Here is a 19,789-nt window from a genome sequence, read left to right as displayed (position 1 = left end):
GCCGACCGCGGGCGGGCGGGGGAGGGGCCGGCGCCGCGCGCAGCACGCACGGCGCATGCGCCGCTCCCGGTCCTCCGCGCGGGCGCGTGCACGCAGCGCGCCGCCCACAGCGGGGGCGCGCGTGCGGGGGGAGGAGGGGGGGGTGAGGAGAGGAGGGGGGCGCGTGCGCAGCGCGGGCGTGGAAGGGAGGGGAGGGGGCGGTAAATCACGCAATCACGCGTGGGGGGTGTGGGCACGGGGTGGGGGGGTGGGGGGGGGGGGTAAACGCGCGTGGAGGCCGCGGGCGAAAAGCGGCGGCAAAATGGAACTTCCCTGACCGGGAATCGAACCCGGGCCGCAGCGGTGAGAGCGCCGAATCCTAACCACTAGACCACCAGGGAGGGCTGGGGGCCGCTGCCGCGCGCCGCGCCTCGAGCTCAGCGCCGCCACCGGGGCTGTGGTGACGGAGGCCCGGCGGCGATCGGGGCCCGGCTCCCGCAGGCCCCGGGGGGGTGCAGCGGCGGTCCCGGGCCTCCTCAGGAGGCGCTCGCCCCCGGCACTGGCCGGGCTCCGTCAGCACTCTGTAATCCCTCCTCAGCGCCCTCCTCACACGCCCTTTCCTCCAGGCACCACCTCAGTACCCAGCCTGCGCTCCCCGGGGCTGCCGGCTCTCGCCTGCCCCAGGAGCTAGGTCCTGAGCCGGTTCCTTTTAATGAACGACCCAGGGCTTGCAATTAAAAGCAGGTTGTTATCGAAGCTCAGGGTCGGAGGGTTTTTCCCGGTTGCCCAACTTTCCCCGTGCTCCCACCTGCTCCCCGGGGGAACGCTGCGGTTTCCCACCGGCGGGTGAGATCCCGACAGCTCCGTGGGTGGGGGGTCCCGCAGGGGGCGACCCCGGTGCTGGTGTGGGGACACAGCCACCGGTTGCTCGCCCCGGCTTCGGCAGGGCCCTGCCAGCTCCTGCCCTCCCCGTACGGCTCCCCAACCCTTCCCGGCTGCGCCGCTGACTCACGTTTCGAAGGAACGAACGGAGCCGAAACCCCTTTGCCAAGGGAGCCCCAGCCGCTAATTAAACACCCACCGTGTGCCCTCCTCGCCCTGTGCCCAGCTCCCCACCAGGCTGGCACCGACCCTCCGGGGGACGCCTGGTCCCTCTCACCCCCCCCCAAAATCCAGGATGTTGCACCCTGGGACCCCCAGGCACAAGCCCGCGAGACAAAGAGATGTGGGCGAGCGCTGCGCTCCCCCCATCCCACCGCCAGCACGCCCAGGGGATCGCGGCCGCTGGAGCCGTTGTGCAACCCCTCCTGCCAGAACGAACATCCCATCCCTTGAAAACACGCTTGCCTCGCTTTTAGCTGGGAGTGGGAACATTGTGCCTGCAGGGAAGAGGGCTCCCTTTATCTTTTTGCAATCAGTTTGCAGCTTTGCCGTTTATCTGCTTAATCCTCCTTCGCGGGAAAGCGATGCAGCCTCGACGAAGCCTCTGCACCTCGTGCTCCCCCCGGAGCCCTCCCATTTTCAGGTGTGGGTCTTCACCGCCTCCTGTGAAGTAACCCAAGTTTCCTTCTGAAACCACGTCCGTGTGGTTTCAGTGCCCTGCACCAGACTTTCCCAAATTCTGTCCTTTCCAGCGCATGAAGCAAGGGCGCAGGACCCACGTCGCCTTGTGCTCTGAGGCTTAGGAAGCCCCCAGCAACACAAGACATCCAGGGACAAGGACGCAGGAGCTGCTCTGTCCCGCTGGGGTTGCCACCAGAGGCCACGCAGAAGGGACCTCCCCACTCGGAGCCTCCTCCCCAGTCACAGCAGGGGCTGCCAGGGCCTGGCCCCAAAGGGAAAACGTGTTTTTTTTCCCCTCCGAGAGCTGCCAGGAGCGCTCCTAGAAACCAAGAGGTGACAAAAACACCGCCAAGCCCGTAGGCAGGATGCTAGGTGAGGTTTAATTAGCCTTCCTTCCTCCAACCCACACGAGGTCCCTTGTCGGCAGGTCCCTCGCTGCCACATCTCCTCCACAAATTGCTCTGCGCCCAGGTGCGACACCAACCCTTCTGCCCTTAGACCCAGTTGCAGAGATGGAGTTTTACACGCAAAAGTCAAGTGGGAAAAGAAAAAAACAAAAAACCACACACATCAAAACAAACCAACAAAACCCCAAACCCCACAAAAACAAAACCCTCGCCACCGAGCAGACGGTTCTAACTTAGCCAAGCAACCTCTCCCTCTGCAAGGACAGCACCACAAGCAGCTAGCGGCTCTGCTGTCCTGCTGCCCCTCCCAATTTGAGAGCAGCTCCCACCCCAAGTCATACACTCGCTGCTTCCCCCCCACAGCGCTGCTTCACTCAGTAGCGACTGCCAGAGCTTCCAAGAAGCTGATTCCCGGAGGTACCGCGCTGTAAATCTGAGCCAGCACCACAGCCGCTGCTTTTCCGCGTTAGAAGTTTCTCCAGCCTCAGCCCCGAGTGCCAAGGGTACTGACTACAGCCCCACGCCCCAAGCTCAGGAAAGCGGCGCGAGGAAGCCCGAGGCACGTCGGGTTCACCTGCGGCACCAGCGGCGAAGGAGCAACGCGCATCGCTTGGAGGAAACGCACGGGCTTGCCCCTGGCTGAGCACAGCTACGTTTCGGGAACCAGCCGGCGCTCAGCCTCTTGAAAAGGGAAAATCAGACCACAAACACTACTTAACGTGTCACTTTATGAGAAAGTACCCAGTGACCGATGCACAAACGAGTCAGAGGGACCACTGCAGGTGGCTGGGATTCGCCTGACACGCTCGTAACGCACACCTCGGAGCAGAGTTCAGTGCCATTAGACAGAACGAGTCAAACACATTCACCCGGTTTTCTCCCAAAGGAATGCTTTATTGACAAGTTTCCTCGGTATTTATCTGTAAAGAGAAACAGTTCAAGACCCACGCCCCAGCAGTCCCCGTTTCACTGGCTCTGCTCCTCGCACGGAGGCCAGTTTTAGTCAAACGAGGAGAGCTGGTAAATGACACACTACACTCCACCTACTGCCTAGCACATCTGCCTTCTACTGCCTCATCGTGTGTCCCCGGATCAGCAGAGGGAAGGGAGTGGGGATGGGGGAAATGGAGATTAATCAGCAGACAAGTGTCAAAACTTGCTTCTCTAAAGAAGGGTCAAAGATGGTCCAGTCCCTCCAGGGCGATAAACTACTAAAACTACCCAGATATGTACATAGGCAAGTCTAAAGACCTGAGCAAGTCCCACTTGGCCTCTAAGGCACAGAAACGCTCACTGCAGGTGTATTTATTTGGAGGCATCTTGCCTAGAAGAAGATCAGGCCTCTGTAAGAAACCTTACAATGTTTCAGCTCCTGAGCAATGAGGTCGGACATCGGAAGAGCAAAACATCTATCCGCTATGGGAACTGGTCGAGCCCTGTGACTCTGCCGGGTTTGTAAACCAAGGTTACAGCCGGGGCTTTCAACTGAACCCACACGGTCCCAGTCAGACGTGCCAGACGGAGGAGCCCACAGAGAGCAGAGCAGAGTCCCTCCAGCACAGCGCCCCTGTTGCTAGCAACAGCTTTGTCCTCGTTAAAGCTGGCCCTGTTGCTAGCAGCCTTCAGGATTTCTTCCTCCAAGAACGAAGGCATAAGCTGAGAAGGGAGAAGCAAGTTTTATACACTCAGGCAACAGAGTGCACCACTGAAAGTTAACACAAGAACTGGCTTATAAGCATGCTGCTACTACTGAACGATGCAAAACTCCAGTGCTCAATATCCAGCTTTATAACCCTTACAGTCCTCTCTATAGAAAAAAATCATAAACGAGTAAAGCATAAGGTGATGTAAGGCTTGCAATTCAGTTTCAAAGTCCAAGGGAGCATTTCCCTAATATGATGCCGAAGCTTTTTTTTTTTTTAAGCTTTATTTCTTTAAAGTTCGTTGCATTTAAAAATAAAGATTTTAGTTTTGTTAAAGCTAGAGCATTAGTGTAACAACGAGGCAGCTGCTAAGTGAAGTTTCCCTCTTAGGAGCCCAGAAAAAAAAAAACCACGTAACTATTTACCCCTTTTAACAGATTTCTCCAATGAGAGCCAGAGGAAACAGTAATGGGAGAAGCCTGGGAGACCGCTGAGTTGCTACATGGCATGCCCTGAACAGAGAACATAGCCAGAAGCTGAAGCTAAAATGCCCATGCGCTTGGCTTCTCCTGTAACTGCCCTCCTCACACTGCACAGGGCAATTTCTCTGCTCCCAGTTACGACAGACGTGGGAAAAACTGCTTTTTCTATGCCAGCGGCATTTCTGAGCTACTTTAAGGAAACTCCATCTTAAGTGCTCTCCCAAAAGGACAGCACAGTGATACATTTCATCTACAAAGTTTAGTGTAAAATATTATTTGTGTACAAAACTTTGCATTCTCTTTATTTGACTTAGATCCAGCAGCAGTGTCTATGAATGGATTATGGATCTCTCCAGACTGGTTCTCAGCCCCTTCATGGATTCGCATGTTGTTGCTGTTGTGAAGATTTGGGAGGGAGGAGGCTTGCTCTTGGAGTTGCGCACAGCTGTGCAAAGCCACATCGCAGGTCTAGAAAGGAGCGTTGTCTTGTGGAGGCTTCTCTCCAGCTCCCGAGGGGGAGTGGAGGCCATCAGTGCTGTTTTCCCTGCTGCCCACCACTCTGGACTGAAAGGAGAGAAGCGAGTTAGGATAACAAGAAAGCAGCACTGAGAACACCAAGGCAATTCTCCCTCGTCAAGGTCACCTGCTGTAGCAAAGACTTCGCATATCTGAGAGGCCGTTTGCCCAAATACTAGTCCACAAGAAAAACACCTCAGAAATCAAAGTTTCTGCTTAAAGGCTTCACAATGTGCGTTTCCAAGACAAAACAGACACTTACCTTTATGGTCCCAACTCTATCTTCGAATGACTTGAAGGTTGCAGAATTCCTTGAAGAACGGGAAGAAGAGGAAAAAAAGACAAAAATCAAGACAAGTTAGCTCTTAACTGAACCAAACCGCACCGTGTGACTGGTCTCCCTCGTCATTCCCATGCAATGCCAGCAGCACTCAGAACACTTGCAGCTCCTCACCACGCTGGCCTTTGGCATGAATACCTCAGGCACACCAGACAAAACACCACAAAACTCTGAAGGAAAACATTTCTACCATGTGCAATCGCTCAATTGCTCAAGCTGAAAAGTTGAGGAAAAAAAGTCCTAGTTCACTAGGGAATCGGTGCACGATACGGAGAGAAGAAACTAGTCCTCAGCTTTACAAGGCCTCCAACTAAAAGCATGCTGTCTTAAATAATGGAAAATAAAAGATGAAAAAGGATTAAAAACAAGGCTTCAGTTTCCCATACTGCATCCTGCTGGCAGGAAGGGGAAGGGCCATGTGCCTGAACCTACGGGCAGTTCTGTTACTAGAGCAATGGTCATTTAAGTCAGGAAATGCCCATAAAAACCCTGATGTAATAAATTAGTCAGAGGACTTTGTGTTTGTGGCAAAGAAAGCCAGGTCAGTTGTAAGCACAGGGCTGCTCTCCCGGGGCAAGGCTGCCTAAGCACCAGGAGCTGGGCGACGACGAGCCTCATCTCGGTTATCGCTGTGCAGAAGAATCACTTCATACCCGTGCCCACAAAATAATCTCTGTCAATCTGGAATGAGGATGAGCAGAGAGAGAGCATCTGTGGGCCTCGTCCAGCTCTGGCAACCGTTTCTCCTACAAGATCACCATCTAATGCACCGCAAGGGCACGCTGAGGAGGGCACTTAGCTTCCAAGCTGGAGACAGAAGGTTCAAGTTAGGATTCCTCTCGGTATGAGCAACGGCTGTGCTGTAAATTGCCAGAGAAGGACTGTAATTCCTCCCCTCCAGGGACCTCTGAAAGCTGCGAATTTCAATTAGACTTCGGTACAGTTGCAACACTGCACTTAGCCTGAAAACAACACAGGTGCTAATGGCCATAAAAAGGGATTGGGTAAAAAAAGCCCCAAATTGCTCAAACTGCGGGACACAATTACCCCACCGCTCCCTGCCGGAGCGAAGCACTTGCACAAATCAGAACCAAAGCCCGACGGATGACGGTCAGCCACACTTTCCCACCGCCCCCCCCCCAGGAAGCAGGTCTCTGTGACGTTACCTCATCGCAGGCATACTTATGGAGTGGCGAATGGAGTAACTGCTACTCGGAAGCATTCAGGAGGAGGAGGAGGAAAAAGTTAAGTGGCAATTTTAAACAGACACCACGCAAGAGCAGCACGCCCCTAGTCCCAAGCGCTTACTGTCCATACACGGGCAGCTGTGGACTACTGCAGTGATAAAAGCTAGATTTCTTCCCTTATTTAAAAGCCGCAGCCCAGAACCAGTTTTCCAGTCATGGGACTGTAAACGTGAGTATTTAACTGCTATTACTTGGAAAATGCAAACAAAACAAGCCACACATCTCATTTAAAAACTTTCCTAAAAACTGGGTGCAGACAGGTTTGCTCCTGTCAGCACAAGGAAGTCAGTCCCCCCAGTGAGATATTTAGAAAAGGGTTTTTCAGCTATGCCCAGGACACGGGAGGTATCTCACCCGTTACCAAGGACAACATTTAAAAGAAGCAGAGACAACTACAGGGGACAAAAAACGCGCACGACTGGCTTGTCTGTATCGAGTTACACAAATGAGTAAGTTTTACCAGTAAAGGTTTCCTCCAAGCTGTAGTCCCAGAACAAGGCTGACAAGGACACAAAAGGCATGCAGCGAGTGCTCCCAGAAGGTGTGCTGAATTTGTACTTTGAGCTTGGCAAACTGTTAAAAGCACTCAGAGCCATACTGCTCTGCAGTGAAGACTCTTCTAGCTGCAGCTGTACCGCATGTCAAGCTGCGCTGCAATTGCAGCTGTGATACAGAAGTGAATCCCCGGGCACCGCACTGAGCTAGGTTTCCCAATCTGTGTCGGGGATGTAGGCATGGCTTAACTAATCAGCTTCCCCTTTAACACCTACAAGGGCCTGGCACAGAAACATCTGCTCTTCGAGCAACCTTGAAGAGTATCTTACCTAAAGGAATGCGAGAAGGGGTGAGCCCTGCGAGCAGCCACGGACAGCAGAGAGAAAAGGGAAGCAACAGTCAGACACTTGTGCAGATCCCAACAGTAAGTGCAGGGCAGCTGAGCATGGTCATAGGATCACGGGACAGTAAAGTCACCTAACCATGAGGAAGCCTCTTAAAATAAATTAGAGAAGCAGGCAAAAAAAACCAAACAATTGCTTTTCATTAAATCAAATAACCCAAGCTAAGAGGTTTTTCAGAGGACCATACCAGCACCTATTCACCCTTACGCATTGCTGTCATTCATTTTTTTAGAGCTTGTTTTCCTAAACTGAGGCTTTTACCAAGTTCTAGCTAATTTGGCACAAAGATTTCCTTCTCCCCGAGGTCTGACACGAGGACAGCCCTGCCAGGCTTTCTGGTTGAGAACTTCTGTAACAGTAACCTGCAATGGATGCCCGCCCGTTATCTTGCCAAGTATGCAGATCTCAAAGCCACCGCTCAGAGCGATCATACCTCAGCATAATAAAGAAAAGAGTCTCTGTATAAAAGGCGTCGTGCATACCCAACAACCTGGTTGCCCATTTTTTAAGTTTCAAGGCAAATTATCCCCCACCAGGTTACCAATTTCCACACCCGATTCTGCAATGCATCTCAGGGGTCTGAAATGTCGGAAATACCAGCCCAAGCTTTCCTTCTTGCACTAGTAGGATTACCAGGGTGTTCTAACAGGGCTTCTCCTACCAGAAGCAGTGTCTTATTCCACTTAGACACCATTTTTGTCTTGGCAGCAGAGAAGCAGTCACGGCAAGTTGGATCTGAAGTACTTGGCAAGGAGCACAAGGGCTTTTCCTTAGAGCCAGAGCAACAACGTTGGACTTTGTGATTTCATTTCCCCATGTACCCAAGTCAGCTCTTTGGCAAGGCGGACTCCTTGAAATGCTGTCTTTGCCTGTGAAATCCATTAACTTCCTACTGCTTTTTGCTAAAGAACGCAGACAGACATGTCCATGCACCATGCTGCCCTGCATGCAACACCACAAGCACCGACAGACTCGTTCAGCACCTTGGCCTGGACCTAGCAGTGACCCTTCTCCTCCAGTCATGAGGATTTAAAGGCGCTACAAATCCGTGAGTTTGCAGCCACCTTTGGGGCTCAGGCTCGCATTTCATAATGAATTTGCTTGTAGTATGATATGCAGTAGCAAACTCCATCAGACAACGCAAAATGTATTGGGCTAGAGACAAAACCACAAAGCAAGCGGTCATCTGCCAAAAAGAAAACTCTTTCAATTTGCAGTTTACTGGGGTCAGTAAAATGCAGGAACAGAACGTCTGCAAGCCAACTTGTTTTTTAACTGTAAGTGGAGATAACAGTAAGAGCTTAATTGGCCAAGATTTGCAAAAATCCCACCCATTAATTAAGCTACATTTTCTCTCCTCATGGCAACCTCATAGAGTAACAGCATTAATACACTTAGCGTACAGTTATTGCATTAACTTCACAATCTCTCCTTAAAACACTCCTAAATGTTCAAGCTGTGGATTGTGACCAAAATGCAGCAACCCTGAAGATTTAACCCAGGGACACTTTACTGGTATTTCACAGCATTTCAGTCCAAGCATTTCTGATGAAATTATGACTACGCCCTCTGTGTGTCCGAGGCGTTTGTCCCATTCATCACGCCTTCCTTGCATTTATCAACCGGTGAAGGCTGACTAAACAAGGAAATCCCTTCTGTTATCTCAACACTTCCAGTGCTGGAAAATAAACCTTCGTTACAAGTGAATTTGGAGCGTAAGAGGAAAAAGCAAGTACAGTAACTGAGGTTGCAGCATAGGCTCTGAGGCCTGGAACAGAGATTCTCTAAGGACAGAGATCATCCCCCTGCATTCAGGGAAGTGATCACGACAATAAACCAGATTCACTCCTTGTAAGCTCTGATCACGTATCAGAACACCATTTACACTTTCACCTGGCAGGGGTAGCAAATGGGACGGTCCCTGCAAAAGCTTATGCTCAAAGTTAAACTTAATTCAGAGTCTGAAATATCAAGACTTGAATGCAGCACGGGAGACAGAATTCTGTTTACATATGCACAGAAAAACTAAAAGTTTCCTTAAAAAAATAATTACCATTACTGTGTTCCCCCACACAGGGCCACAAATTCAAAGCGAATTCTTCTGAAATAAATTTGGCAGGGATTCCCTCAATTTATAAGACAGAAGCTGCCTCTGTTTTGTGGTATAACCCCCAAGGTATTATCTGTAAGAACACATACAGGCTTTTAAATTGGTGATTAATGCTGAGCAATACCAGTGCTGCAGAGGTCTGACGTGTACGTAGTCAGCCAGGCCAGCATCCACAGCCAGCATCTGCACCAGGACTATGTCGGGCCAGCTCTGCCACCAGGAGTAGCCGTTCAAATTTCGCTTGGCCGTGCATCCCCTCCCTCCATCGGGTGCTCCTGGGATGGCACAAACATTTGTGTAGCCTCATGGTGAAACGGATTTTGCCAGCAAAGAGAGGACGGGCAGGACCAAGGCTGTCAGAACAGCTGCTTCTGGTGGCGATGCTGGTTCAGGAGGTCCCCACGCGGTCTGAAGAGGACAGCTCCCATCCCTTTGTCACAACAGCCTGAGCAGACTGCAGAATTTAGAGATTTACCACATTTAATTCAACATTATCAGTTTAGGAAAATCTATTACCACCACATCTTGCGCCAGTGTCTGTCTGCTGTGTCTCAAGTGATTACACATAAGTCTCTTCTTCCAACAGACAATGTAGTTTCCAGGAAAGAAAAATTAAAACTTGAATACTGGAAGGGGTAGAAAGCCAACTAGTCCCTGCCAAATTCAGAGAAGTGAGCTACTGAAAACACTCACCAATGATTACCCTCCAGAAACACAGCAAATAACTCGATGAGGAGGGATCTAGAATAAATCAGCACTATGTGATCAGAAGCCAACAAGTTCTTACCACTTGGGTACTCCCAGCCACAGCGGAATAGGAAATTCCCTACAAAGAATGACAGCTACCCATTCAATCCAAGATCTGGCACGTTATATTAAATACAAGCTCTAAGGATACTTCCTTAATAATCTAGATAGCTCATTTATTCAGAATTAGCTCTCAATTCCAAGAAAAGCGTAGGCAACGTATTTCGCATGAAAACCTTGCACACCACCATTAATGGGGAAGCAACCTTCAGCTTTCATTTCTAAAGATCAGGAAAATCCCAGTGCTAACCTTCAGCTCCGTACAGATGAAGAACTCCCAGAGCAAGAACCTCAGCCAGCAACTGAGGAACCAGCCCCCGACTCTTCAACTGAGAAAAGTTTAAACTCGCAACTATTTCAGCTGCCATCTAAAGGAATCTAGATAATCACCAACACAAGAAGAAATTTTTGATGTTATCACGATCCGATCAATTGATGATTCCAAACTACACGACATAACTGTGCTCAGGAGGCATGTTGTCCTCCTTCATGGAAAACTGACACACAGCGGCTTGGAATTGCATGACAGGCAGCATCCAGACTTTGTCACATTTTGAAGTGTAAGAGAGCACAGCGATGAGAACCTCCTTCTAATCTTAACCCATAGCACTGAGAAACCACACCTCTGTAACACAACAGTGAACAGAAAAGGTGAACTTTAATTCTACTTTCTTATATGTGGTGCAAAAGCTGCAGTGAAACCGTGACGGTAAAAGGGGGAAGGGATGTTCTGTCAGTTCTGCTAAGCTGAATTCAATGCCTTGGAACGGGTTTTACCCATCCACCAGTCTTTAACAAGTGTTTAGCCTGTCCCGAACTACGATGGACAAGGTCACGCTGAAGGTAGTCCACCAGCTGCAAAGTGCTGCCAACTGAGCGGAAAAATGGAAAAAAGCCTAGTTATTGTCTCAAGTCTCGTTACTGTTTGAAACCGAGATCAAAGCACCAAAGCACAAAGCAGAAATCTTACCTCATGTCACCAAGTTTCCTGCTGATAACAGAACCTACATTGGAAAGGGCTGCTGAAGTCTTCTGTCCTGCCTGGGAAAGGGTTTCCTGGGTCTTCTTATAACTAAGTGGGGAAAAAAACAACAACCAATAAGCTGGACTAACAGGGTTAGGGTTGAAAGCAAGAAGCATCCCCCCATTTTGAAAAAAGAACCCAAAGTAAAGAAAGAAGCTGGATTAGTGAGCTGCACTGACCTCACTGAAAGAGCCCCTTCCAGTCTTGCATATATCAAAGACTTGAAGTTTTAGGAAGGCAGCAAGTGCAGGACTAACCTTTCCATACACTCACTTGGGTTCTCTTACTATTTTGACTATCCATTCTTAAATCTAACAAACATTTGCCAAAAAAAGCCAATTTTCCATGTGGAAGCTCTAATACCACAGCCTTATACCCCATCTGCTCTACGAATATCTTTTGGAATCTTTGAGAAAACAAGCTTAGGAATTTATTCCATTACACGCTTGTAGTCCTGAAGAAGTTAATAGCGTTTGTTGTAGTGTTAGGGTATGGAGGAAAGAAGCAAGTCTGAAACCATTACATAGAAACAGAAACACAAGAAGCAGCACCACCTCTACAATGCAGTTTAGAATGAAATTGATAGAGAAGTTTCCTATCAGTTACCATTAACCACAGTAAGTCTGACAGCTTGCATTTGTCAGCTGCTTACATTTGAGTTTATACAAGAGCTGGCAAAGACACTTGAAGCCTTCTCATTTGACGGAAACCAAAGTTCTAGGTACAAAGACTCTTCAAGCCATTTTCTTTTAACTAAGCTATTCCACAGCTGGTGATTAACATCTAGATTTGTGGCATTCTTCAAACTGTAAAAAAGACTCGGGATGGAAAACAATTCTAATAATTTAAGCCAAGTTTTCGTATTCCAAATATATAAGCTTACTTTTTTGCTCGACTGTAAAATTTAGAAGGACATTTATAAACAGAGTAGAATATCCCGAGTTGGAAGGGACCCACGAGGATCCTGGAGTCCAGCTCCTGGACTAACGTTAACAGTCTGTTCTCATCTCTGAGCCCCCAAGGCTACCAGTACCACGATCCTCCCCTGGTGCTGAGCCCTCTCACGGGACTGGATTTACAGCAGTCTACCAGAGACATCGAAGACCTCGTGCTCACTAAAACGCGTTGTGCTTACTCCACTTCTGCCTGGCACTCAGCTCTCTCAGATTAGCACTGAGCACCAGAGCAGCGACGAGGAACAGTTTACAGAATCAAACGACACCATCCCACCATGCGCACCCTGAAAACTCTTAGCTATGAAGTTGAGCTTCAGGAGATAAGAGACTTTCCAACCGTTTTTTCCCCACGTGACAGCAGTATTCTTCAAACAACTGAAATTTAGCACTCAAGCGCTACTCCTTTTGCCTCAGCGTGCTCCTTCGTGATGCCAGCACAACTGCGTGCTGACAGTTTAAACAGGGAAACAATCTGGCTGAAATAGAAGCTTGGAATGAAAAATAAATTAAAAAAAAAAGATAGCAGCCAGATCGGTTTGCCAGTCTAGTCCTGCAGCCACAGCTCCCACACATACACACGCACCTCCACCACTGCAGCACAGGAGGCATAGCCAGGAAAGCGCCGGAGATGAGAAGCTCGTTAACCCAGAACTGCCATCGACACAGATGTGGAACTGCATCTGTGGCAAGCAGGGACCAGGTTCTACAAGACCTCAGTGCAACTTAACTACACCCAGCTCTGACGCAGAAGCCTCAACTACTCTCCTGCAAGCAACACAGCTAGGTTCACCATCGCTATAAATTCACAGTCACTCGCTTTCCTCCCTTAATGCCAGCATAAAGCACACTGGAATAATCCAAATCTGGGAGTAATAAATATGAGCTACCATTAATACCTTGCTTTACCAACAGGCAAGTGGCTGCAGAAGTGATCTCTGCCCTGTGGTACTCAAACCCTCCACTGCATCCCCCTCCCATAAACCCTGCCAGGGAGGGGCCAGGCCTGCATCCTCAAATCCTTCTTTATCCACTAATGCCAGCGTCCGCTCGCTCTGATCCAGCGGTCCCCGCTCGTACCATCTAAGTCACCTTGCGTCCTGGTTACAACAAAACTGGAGCAAGAGAGAGAGGAGCAGCACCTACTAGGAAATTCAGCAGAGCCCAAAAGCGCCATAAAGCGAACTGGATGCTTCTTAGCTATTATGCAGAGAAGCTCCAAGAAAACAGGAAAGAGGAGGCATTTGCATAACAAACCCAAAACAACCAACTAAAACCTTATCTTCGGTTTTCTTGAACTCGGCTCCTAGCATCTACTGAGCAATGGAATTGCTGGAAATTGCTGGAAATGAAATTTACTGACAACGGAAACAGAAATTTTGTTCATTTTCTGAAATGCTGCCGGAATCGTACCCTTAACCCCCCTCGCCTCTCCATTTTAATTGGCACCTACCTCGTTAGCATGAATTGTCACTCTGCCTAGTGCCAAAGCAAGCAGGAAAACTAGCGTGCCACAGCTAGCCAGGCCCCGAGCACTCTACAGAAGCACGTTTCCGCCATATCCTTCTGGCACTTGTTAAGCACAAGGAAACAGATATAATGAGAATTTTTCTATTCTAGCAGGCACACCCAGGGAGGAACTCTGATTAACCACCACTGCAGTCAGTCCCAGTGTTGGCAAGCATAAACATAAAGGTCACTCTATTTAGCAAGTGAAATAGTGATAATTTACATCTTCTTAATCTAGAAAACATCCACAGAACACAGCAAGTAGAACCTGCATACCTGATTTTTTTTTCGATACTCCTACTTTTTACCTACTCTCATCTTTCACCCATCTTATGAGGAACACCTATCCACAAACACTGCCAACAAGAAGCCAGCTCGAAGGACTCAATTTCATACCTACTCCGGAGAACAGGAAAACCTGGCCTACCCAAGAGCTACCTCATCATGGTTGAAATCAATTCAGAAAGCAACGACACGATCTATCTGCTCCCACGGCATTACTGTAAAGGATTCCCCTACGAGCTGTGGAAAACGTGCAGTGAGAAGGACAAAGGCCAACTTTCATAATATGCTTCCATAATTTAGTCCAGATGCGAATTTAATTCCAGACGCTTAATAAAAACCTGGCTAAGAGACTTTTGCAGCCAACGAATGGAGTACAACAGCAGGGAGGTTTAAGCTGTTCACATCCATTTGGAGCCCCAGAATGACAGAACAGCTGCCTTGGACGCTAAAGCTCTATTTGTTCTCATCAGGTACCACAGCAAAAAGAAAGGCTCTTGCTCCCCAAAGAGCACGTTAAGTGGTAAGAAGAGATCAGCCTGTCTATTCCACAGCTTGTCAGCTGAAGTTATGAAACCTGGCATGCAGCTCTCGGGTACCCAGTGGCTTCAGCCAGTTCTCCTCTGAGAGCAGGCGGGTGGCTGAAGATTATCACTTGGACCGCAGCGAAACCGTTCAAATACTGACCTGAGGAAAAGCGCCCTCTCCCAGAAGAGACAGTTATCAGGTTAAAAAAGTGAAAGCTAGAAAAAAAGAAATGCTTGAATAGATCTAGGCGAAGCAGAGGACTGCGAGCAGGGGCACAGAACATTAGAGGCAGCAGACTGTCATGAAAGCATTTGTTAATGCTGAAGGTTAAGACACTCACGCTTCTGATTGAGTTAATTTTTCATTCCAGTCCTCCAGTGTGCTGCTGGCTGAAAGATATCTACAAACACAACGGAGGTTAGATACAGTGCCAAGATTCATGACAGATGCTTCTTTCGACACTTTCCACATTATTAGTGTCTCTTTCCACTTACAGTATCTTAGGTTTTATTTCTCTGACGATGCCTTTCCACCTTCTCTGTTACAGCCAGAAGGAAAGGAGCTGCTGTTTGAGAGGCAGGAAGACACCCAAGCTCTGCTTTCTTTCTTATTTAAGCACCTTCAAACACTTTGCACAAAGAAAGCCTGCAGTTTAGATGTCAGGAATTGAGAGACTTCAGATCTTCTGTTCCCTTCCTAAATACTGCATGGCAGCTACATACTAAAAGCTAAAAGCACAGAGCAGTGAATTAAGCAGAGAGCCAAAAAATCTGACTGCTGCACCAAAAGCTGTATTTTATCAATATCGAGTGACCTTGACAAACTGCGAAACTGCACTTCATTTTCTCATCTTTAGAAATCATGCTTTCCTATGCCTAAAACAGTATCTTAGGAGTTGCGAGAATAAATACTGGATGTACAGAACAAATACAAGTACTACAAAGTGTCTGCTAGCTCAGACAACATGTAGAAGTGTTCTGAGAACGTAGCATATTGCAGGCAGTTCCTGTCACCCCAGAAATAAAACTATCCCCAATTAGATCAGAACTGTCTTTGCCTACTGATGGGAAACTTCCAACTCACATTTCTGCTTAGCTAAACAACCACCTCCTTAAACACAACATGCCAAAGGGAGAGAATCTTCAGTGTAGAAAACATTCAAGGTCTCCCTTATGTTCAGCTAAAAAACAAGAATCAAAGTGATTCGTGTCTAACGAAAACAGAGGTCTAATATGCTACAGAATATATTCTAGGGTCAAAAATAGCCAGCTGCATTTGTCACCTGCTTGTACGTACTGCCAGACTAAAACCCACTGCTTTCTAGTGTTTGACAGCAGCAGAAAGGTTCACGTACATCAATCCCCCCAGTCATGGCGTTACAGCTTGCAAAGGCTAATATATACATATTTATATTTGCACAGCCCCTATTTTCGGCTACAGGTAAATGCCTTCAAGCATCTTCTCTCCCCTGTGGCCATACAGAAAGTCAGTAAGCAAACTGATTCCACATCTGACAAGAAGAGAAATAGTTTCATAGTAAATACAGAGGTTTGCTAATAAGACGTCTGATTACAATAAATTAACCTAACAGTGATCAGCTAAACTGAAACTGTGGTTGATTCGTCACGTCATTCTTTAATGAAGTGTGGTCTGGTAACTGATTGGAATTTTTCTTCTGCAATGGCAAGACTAAGAGAGAGATGATAGCAGTAACTTTTACTCATCTCCTCTGCAACTGAGGGATGCCTAGAGCTGGAAGTCAGGCATGCTGCTGCCAACAGTCCTGACTGTAGCTTTACCACGCCTCCAGCTCCCTATCAACCCCTGATGCCTGCGAGAACAAGGAGCAGCACAAATCGGGGAACGCAGCAAGGAGCAAGAAGGTGTTGCTGAGGAGCCCGAGGCACTCACAAGTCAGACTGTGTCACTTTGTCATTCCACTCTCCAAGTTTCTCAGATGTTTTCACATAACTAGAAACAGAAAGTGTTAATGAATATAACTTTTAATATTCATTTTTAGAAGACAATGACACATTTCAGTTACAAAGGAGTAACAGAAATTGAGCAGGGGGGTAGGAGGGAAGACGAGGAAGAAAAGAACAAACAGTGAGATTAACAGCTCAAAGATCTGCCCTGCAGTAGCACTGTCAGTAACTCCAAATTCTAGTTAAGTTACACGTGACTTTTTAGACCAAATGATATCCCTGGGGGTACGAAGGGCCCCTTATACCTGGGCATAACCGCAGGGTTAAACTTACCCCTTTGCCTCTCCTCTTGGCACTGTGACTGTACCTTTAGTACTTGTTGAGGAGCAGTCAGCCTAATTTCAAACGTTCTTTAGGCAGAGATGCCTCTGCATACAGCATTGATGGCACAGTAATACACAGATCTTTTTTTCTTGGAATACACAGACTTTTTAAATTCAAGCTATATGGCCCAGAAACCAGATTTCTGAACTAACACACGGTAACACTTTTAAGTTACCTAACCTCAGGAAGTTAGCTCAGTGAACTTTAGCATTTTTTGCACTTCTCTTTGAGCTTGAGTTCACAACGAGGTAGCAGCAGTCTATGCCTCACAGAAATGGGCAGAAGTACGCAAACCGAACTGTTAAGTGGTGATCTAGGTTTCTAACATTATACAAAAAAGCACCCAGCAACAATTCATCCAGATCACAGATATTAAAGTTCCATTTGCACTGACACGAGATCAATTAAATTAATTAAATTAATATTTTAAAATAAATTAATAATTTAAATTAGATTTTGTTTGTTTTTTAAATGCTCTTTACTCTATATATTCACCAGAGCAAAAGCCTTCAGACACTTGGAGAAGCCCTGGAATATGCTGCAGGGGAATAATTGCTACAGAGCAACATTTAAATGTGAAACGTGCATCACAAGCAACACTTACGCGTTGGAGACTTGTACATCGTGCCAGCTTTTAGACAGGTTTTGCTTTAACCCATCCAAGGGAGTCAAACCCAGCTTCCTCTTCAACTCTCCACAGTGCCTCTCTTTAGCAGCCAGAACTTGTCTAAGAGTACCAATTTCTTCTTCAACCTTAGAAAGAGATAGACACAGATCTCAATACCACAGTTTCATAAGATTTTGAAAATTAAGTCAACTTCCCACCTCCCTCAAAACTATTACAGTTTTACCAATGTGAATACAGAGAATTGGTTGAAGCTTCAGATGCACACAAAACAATTCAATTAAACATGAATGGTGTTGGAGCGGCTGGCCTGTGGCTCAGACTTCAGTTGGAAAAACATCCATAAAAGCCGCCAAACTGGTGACTTAATGGTAGCAAGATTAACAGAACAGCATCATAATTTCAACAGAAAATACCATTTAAAAGAAAAGATCAGTTGCCAAATACTTGTTAACTATGGTTTCAAATTTATGATTCTCTTCCCCTGCTGCCATTAGAACAAAGAGCTTTCCCCTCAGAGATATTTCTTACAAGATTTTCAGAATACTCTGGAGTTGTTTCGGGGCAGAGAGGGTTCATTTCTACTTTTAATTAACTGCAGCATACCAGCAGCTGCATGACCATGCAAAACAGTGAAGTCCTCCCTTGCTAGAACATATGAATCAGGGAACCACCGTGAGATTCTTAAATGGAAGAACGGACTACATAAGAACAACCAAAATTACCTTCAGCTATATTTCAGATACAAATTATAAGCTGACCTTTAAAACTCAGAAGGTGCCTACGATTTGCGATATTACATTACAAGCTCTCAGATTTTCCAAAGCATATGGGCACCAAAAACAACTGCCTGTAACGTGTAATAAATATTTAAGAGAAAAGATTTCTTTTAGAAGAAAAAAGCACATTAAGTATGCCATTGTCTCGGTTTCATAAGAGAGTTTCATTTGCATACCGCTTGCCTAAAGTGTTTTCTTGCTTCAAGTACAGCTACAAGTCTAGATGAATTTCACTAAGCATCAAAGGCCACGTACTTCCTGAGAGCTCTAAATTAAGATGTTCTGGGAAAGAGCGTGCAACATCACGCACTGTTTGAAGCGGCTGCCAGCTTTGTCGATTTTAACAAAGCGCTGGGAGACGCACAGGTAACGCCGCCATAAGAAGCGAAATAAAACCCCCGAGCCCCGCTCCTGTGGCACCCCAAGTTCTTGCTCTTTCCCCCCCAGCAGGACGTGGCTGTGGCTCTCCCTACCTTGGCGATCTCGGCTCTCAGCTCCTCTTCCTCGGCGGCTGTCAGTCCCTCAGGTGCCGCGGTCCTGGCGGCGGCCGCGCCGTCCACGGGCACGTCGGTCATGGCGTCGGCCAGCAGACCTTTGTTGGGAGAGTTAAGGTTGATATCTGCCGCAGACGAGAAGCACACACGGTGAGCGGGCAGCAAGCGAGGACGCGTCCCCCAAACCCGCCCGGGGAAGGCCAAGGACGGGAAGAGGAAGGGAAACCGCGCTCGGACGGCCCCGCGCCGGCTGTCGGACAGCCCGGGGCAGCGGGGAGAACCGGCGGGGCACCGGGACCCCCCCCTCAGGGCACCGGGACCCCCATTCACGGCACTGGGGGGACCCCCAAACGCCCCGGGGGACCCCCGCTCACGGCACCGGGGGGACCCCTTCACGGCACCGGGAGCCCCTTCACGGCACCGGGGGGACCCCTTCACGGCACCGGGGGGACCCCCCTCACGGCACCGGGGCCTGCCTCACGGCCGCCTCTCCCCTCACGGAGCTCCCCCGGGGGTCTCCCCGTTTCCCCCCCCAGCCCAGGCCGAGGGGTTTAGCCCCGGGGGGACCCGAAACCAGGCCCCGTCCCGCCGCGGCCGCCTCTACCCTGGCTCGCGCCCTCCATGGCGGCGCCCAGTCCCCGGCCCCGTCCAGCCGCCGCCGCCGCCGCCCCCGTGACGCGCTCAGCGCCGCGCCGCCCGCCCGCTTCCGGGGGGCGCGGGGAGAGCGCGTCACCCGCGCGTCGCCATGGCAACGGCGCCACCTCCCCCCCCTCCCGCCCCCCCTCACATGTTTGGATGACGTCATAGCGTTGATATGACGTCATATGTGGCTGGGATTGCGTCATACGGGGTTGGGGTGATGTCATAGGGCCGCCACCCCCCCCCCCCAGTTACCCCCAGAGCCCCCCCCTCGAGCCCATGGTGGCTTCTTTGTCTGCTCCCATCGTTGCCAGCCCCCGTTCAGCCCAGAGCCGCCGCAGGGAGGCCAAACCGGGAGGGCTCGGCCTCCCCTGGGCCTCCCCCATGGCTCCCCAGCGTCCCGCAGCAGCTCCGGGTGCCCCTTCCCCAAACGCGGGGGCTGCGGCAGGGCACCCACCAGCTGCCTGCACCCTCACTGAGACAAGGAGGCGATGGCAGGGCCGAGGAGCTCTCCCCGCAGCCAGCGGCGGCACCTCACGGCACCTCATGGCACCTCATGGCACCTCACGGCAGCTCACGGCACCTCACGGCGCCTCACGGCACCTCATGGCACCTCATGGCACCTCACGGCAGCTCATGGCACCTCACGGCACC

The 19,789-nt window shown here is 49.1% G+C and overlaps 1 protein-coding gene and 1 non-coding gene across 5 annotated transcripts; both read right to left on the bottom strand.

Moving 5' to 3' along the window:
• Window positions 1–308: 308 nt before the first annotated feature.
• On the bottom strand, window positions 309–380 carry TRNAE-CUC (transfer RNA glutamic acid (anticodon CUC)). Its single transcript has one exon. It is a non-coding gene; the product is annotated as a tRNA-Glu (tRNA).
• A 2,442-nt stretch (window positions 381–2,822) lies between these two features.
• Window positions 2,823–19,216, bottom strand: TPD52L2 (TPD52 like 2). 4 transcript variants are annotated; one of them, XM_035548165.2, is made up of 8 exons: window positions 19,101–19,216; window positions 18,476–18,594; window positions 17,203–17,351; window positions 16,201–16,260; window positions 14,630–14,689; window positions 10,964–11,065; window positions 4,853–4,901; window positions 2,823–4,638 (listed from the first exon to the last, which is right to left on the bottom strand). In XM_035548165.2, exons 1-8 carry the CDS (start codon window positions 19,117–19,119, stop codon window positions 4,543–4,545), a joined length of 654 nt encoding a protein of 217 aa, XP_035404058.1. In that variant the 5' UTR covers window positions 19,120–19,216; the 3' UTR covers window positions 2,823–4,542. The 4 variants fall into 4 exon arrangements, with proteins under 4 accessions (XP_035404058.1, XP_035404057.1, XP_035404060.1 ...); XM_035548164.2 differs by having other exon boundaries at window positions 18,476–18,621; window positions 19,101–19,213; XM_035548167.2 differs by lacking the exon at window positions 14,630–14,689.
• Window positions 19,217–19,789: the final 573 nt, after the last annotated feature.

Source organism: Cygnus atratus, chromosome 16 (assembly GCF_013377495.2).
Source record: "Cygnus atratus isolate AKBS03 ecotype Queensland, Australia chromosome 16, CAtr_DNAZoo_HiC_assembly, whole genome shotgun sequence".
In the NCBI taxonomy this organism is placed as follows: Eukaryota; Metazoa; Chordata; class Aves; order Anseriformes; family Anatidae; genus Cygnus; species Cygnus atratus.
This window is presented reverse-complemented; position numbering and strand designations above follow the sequence as displayed.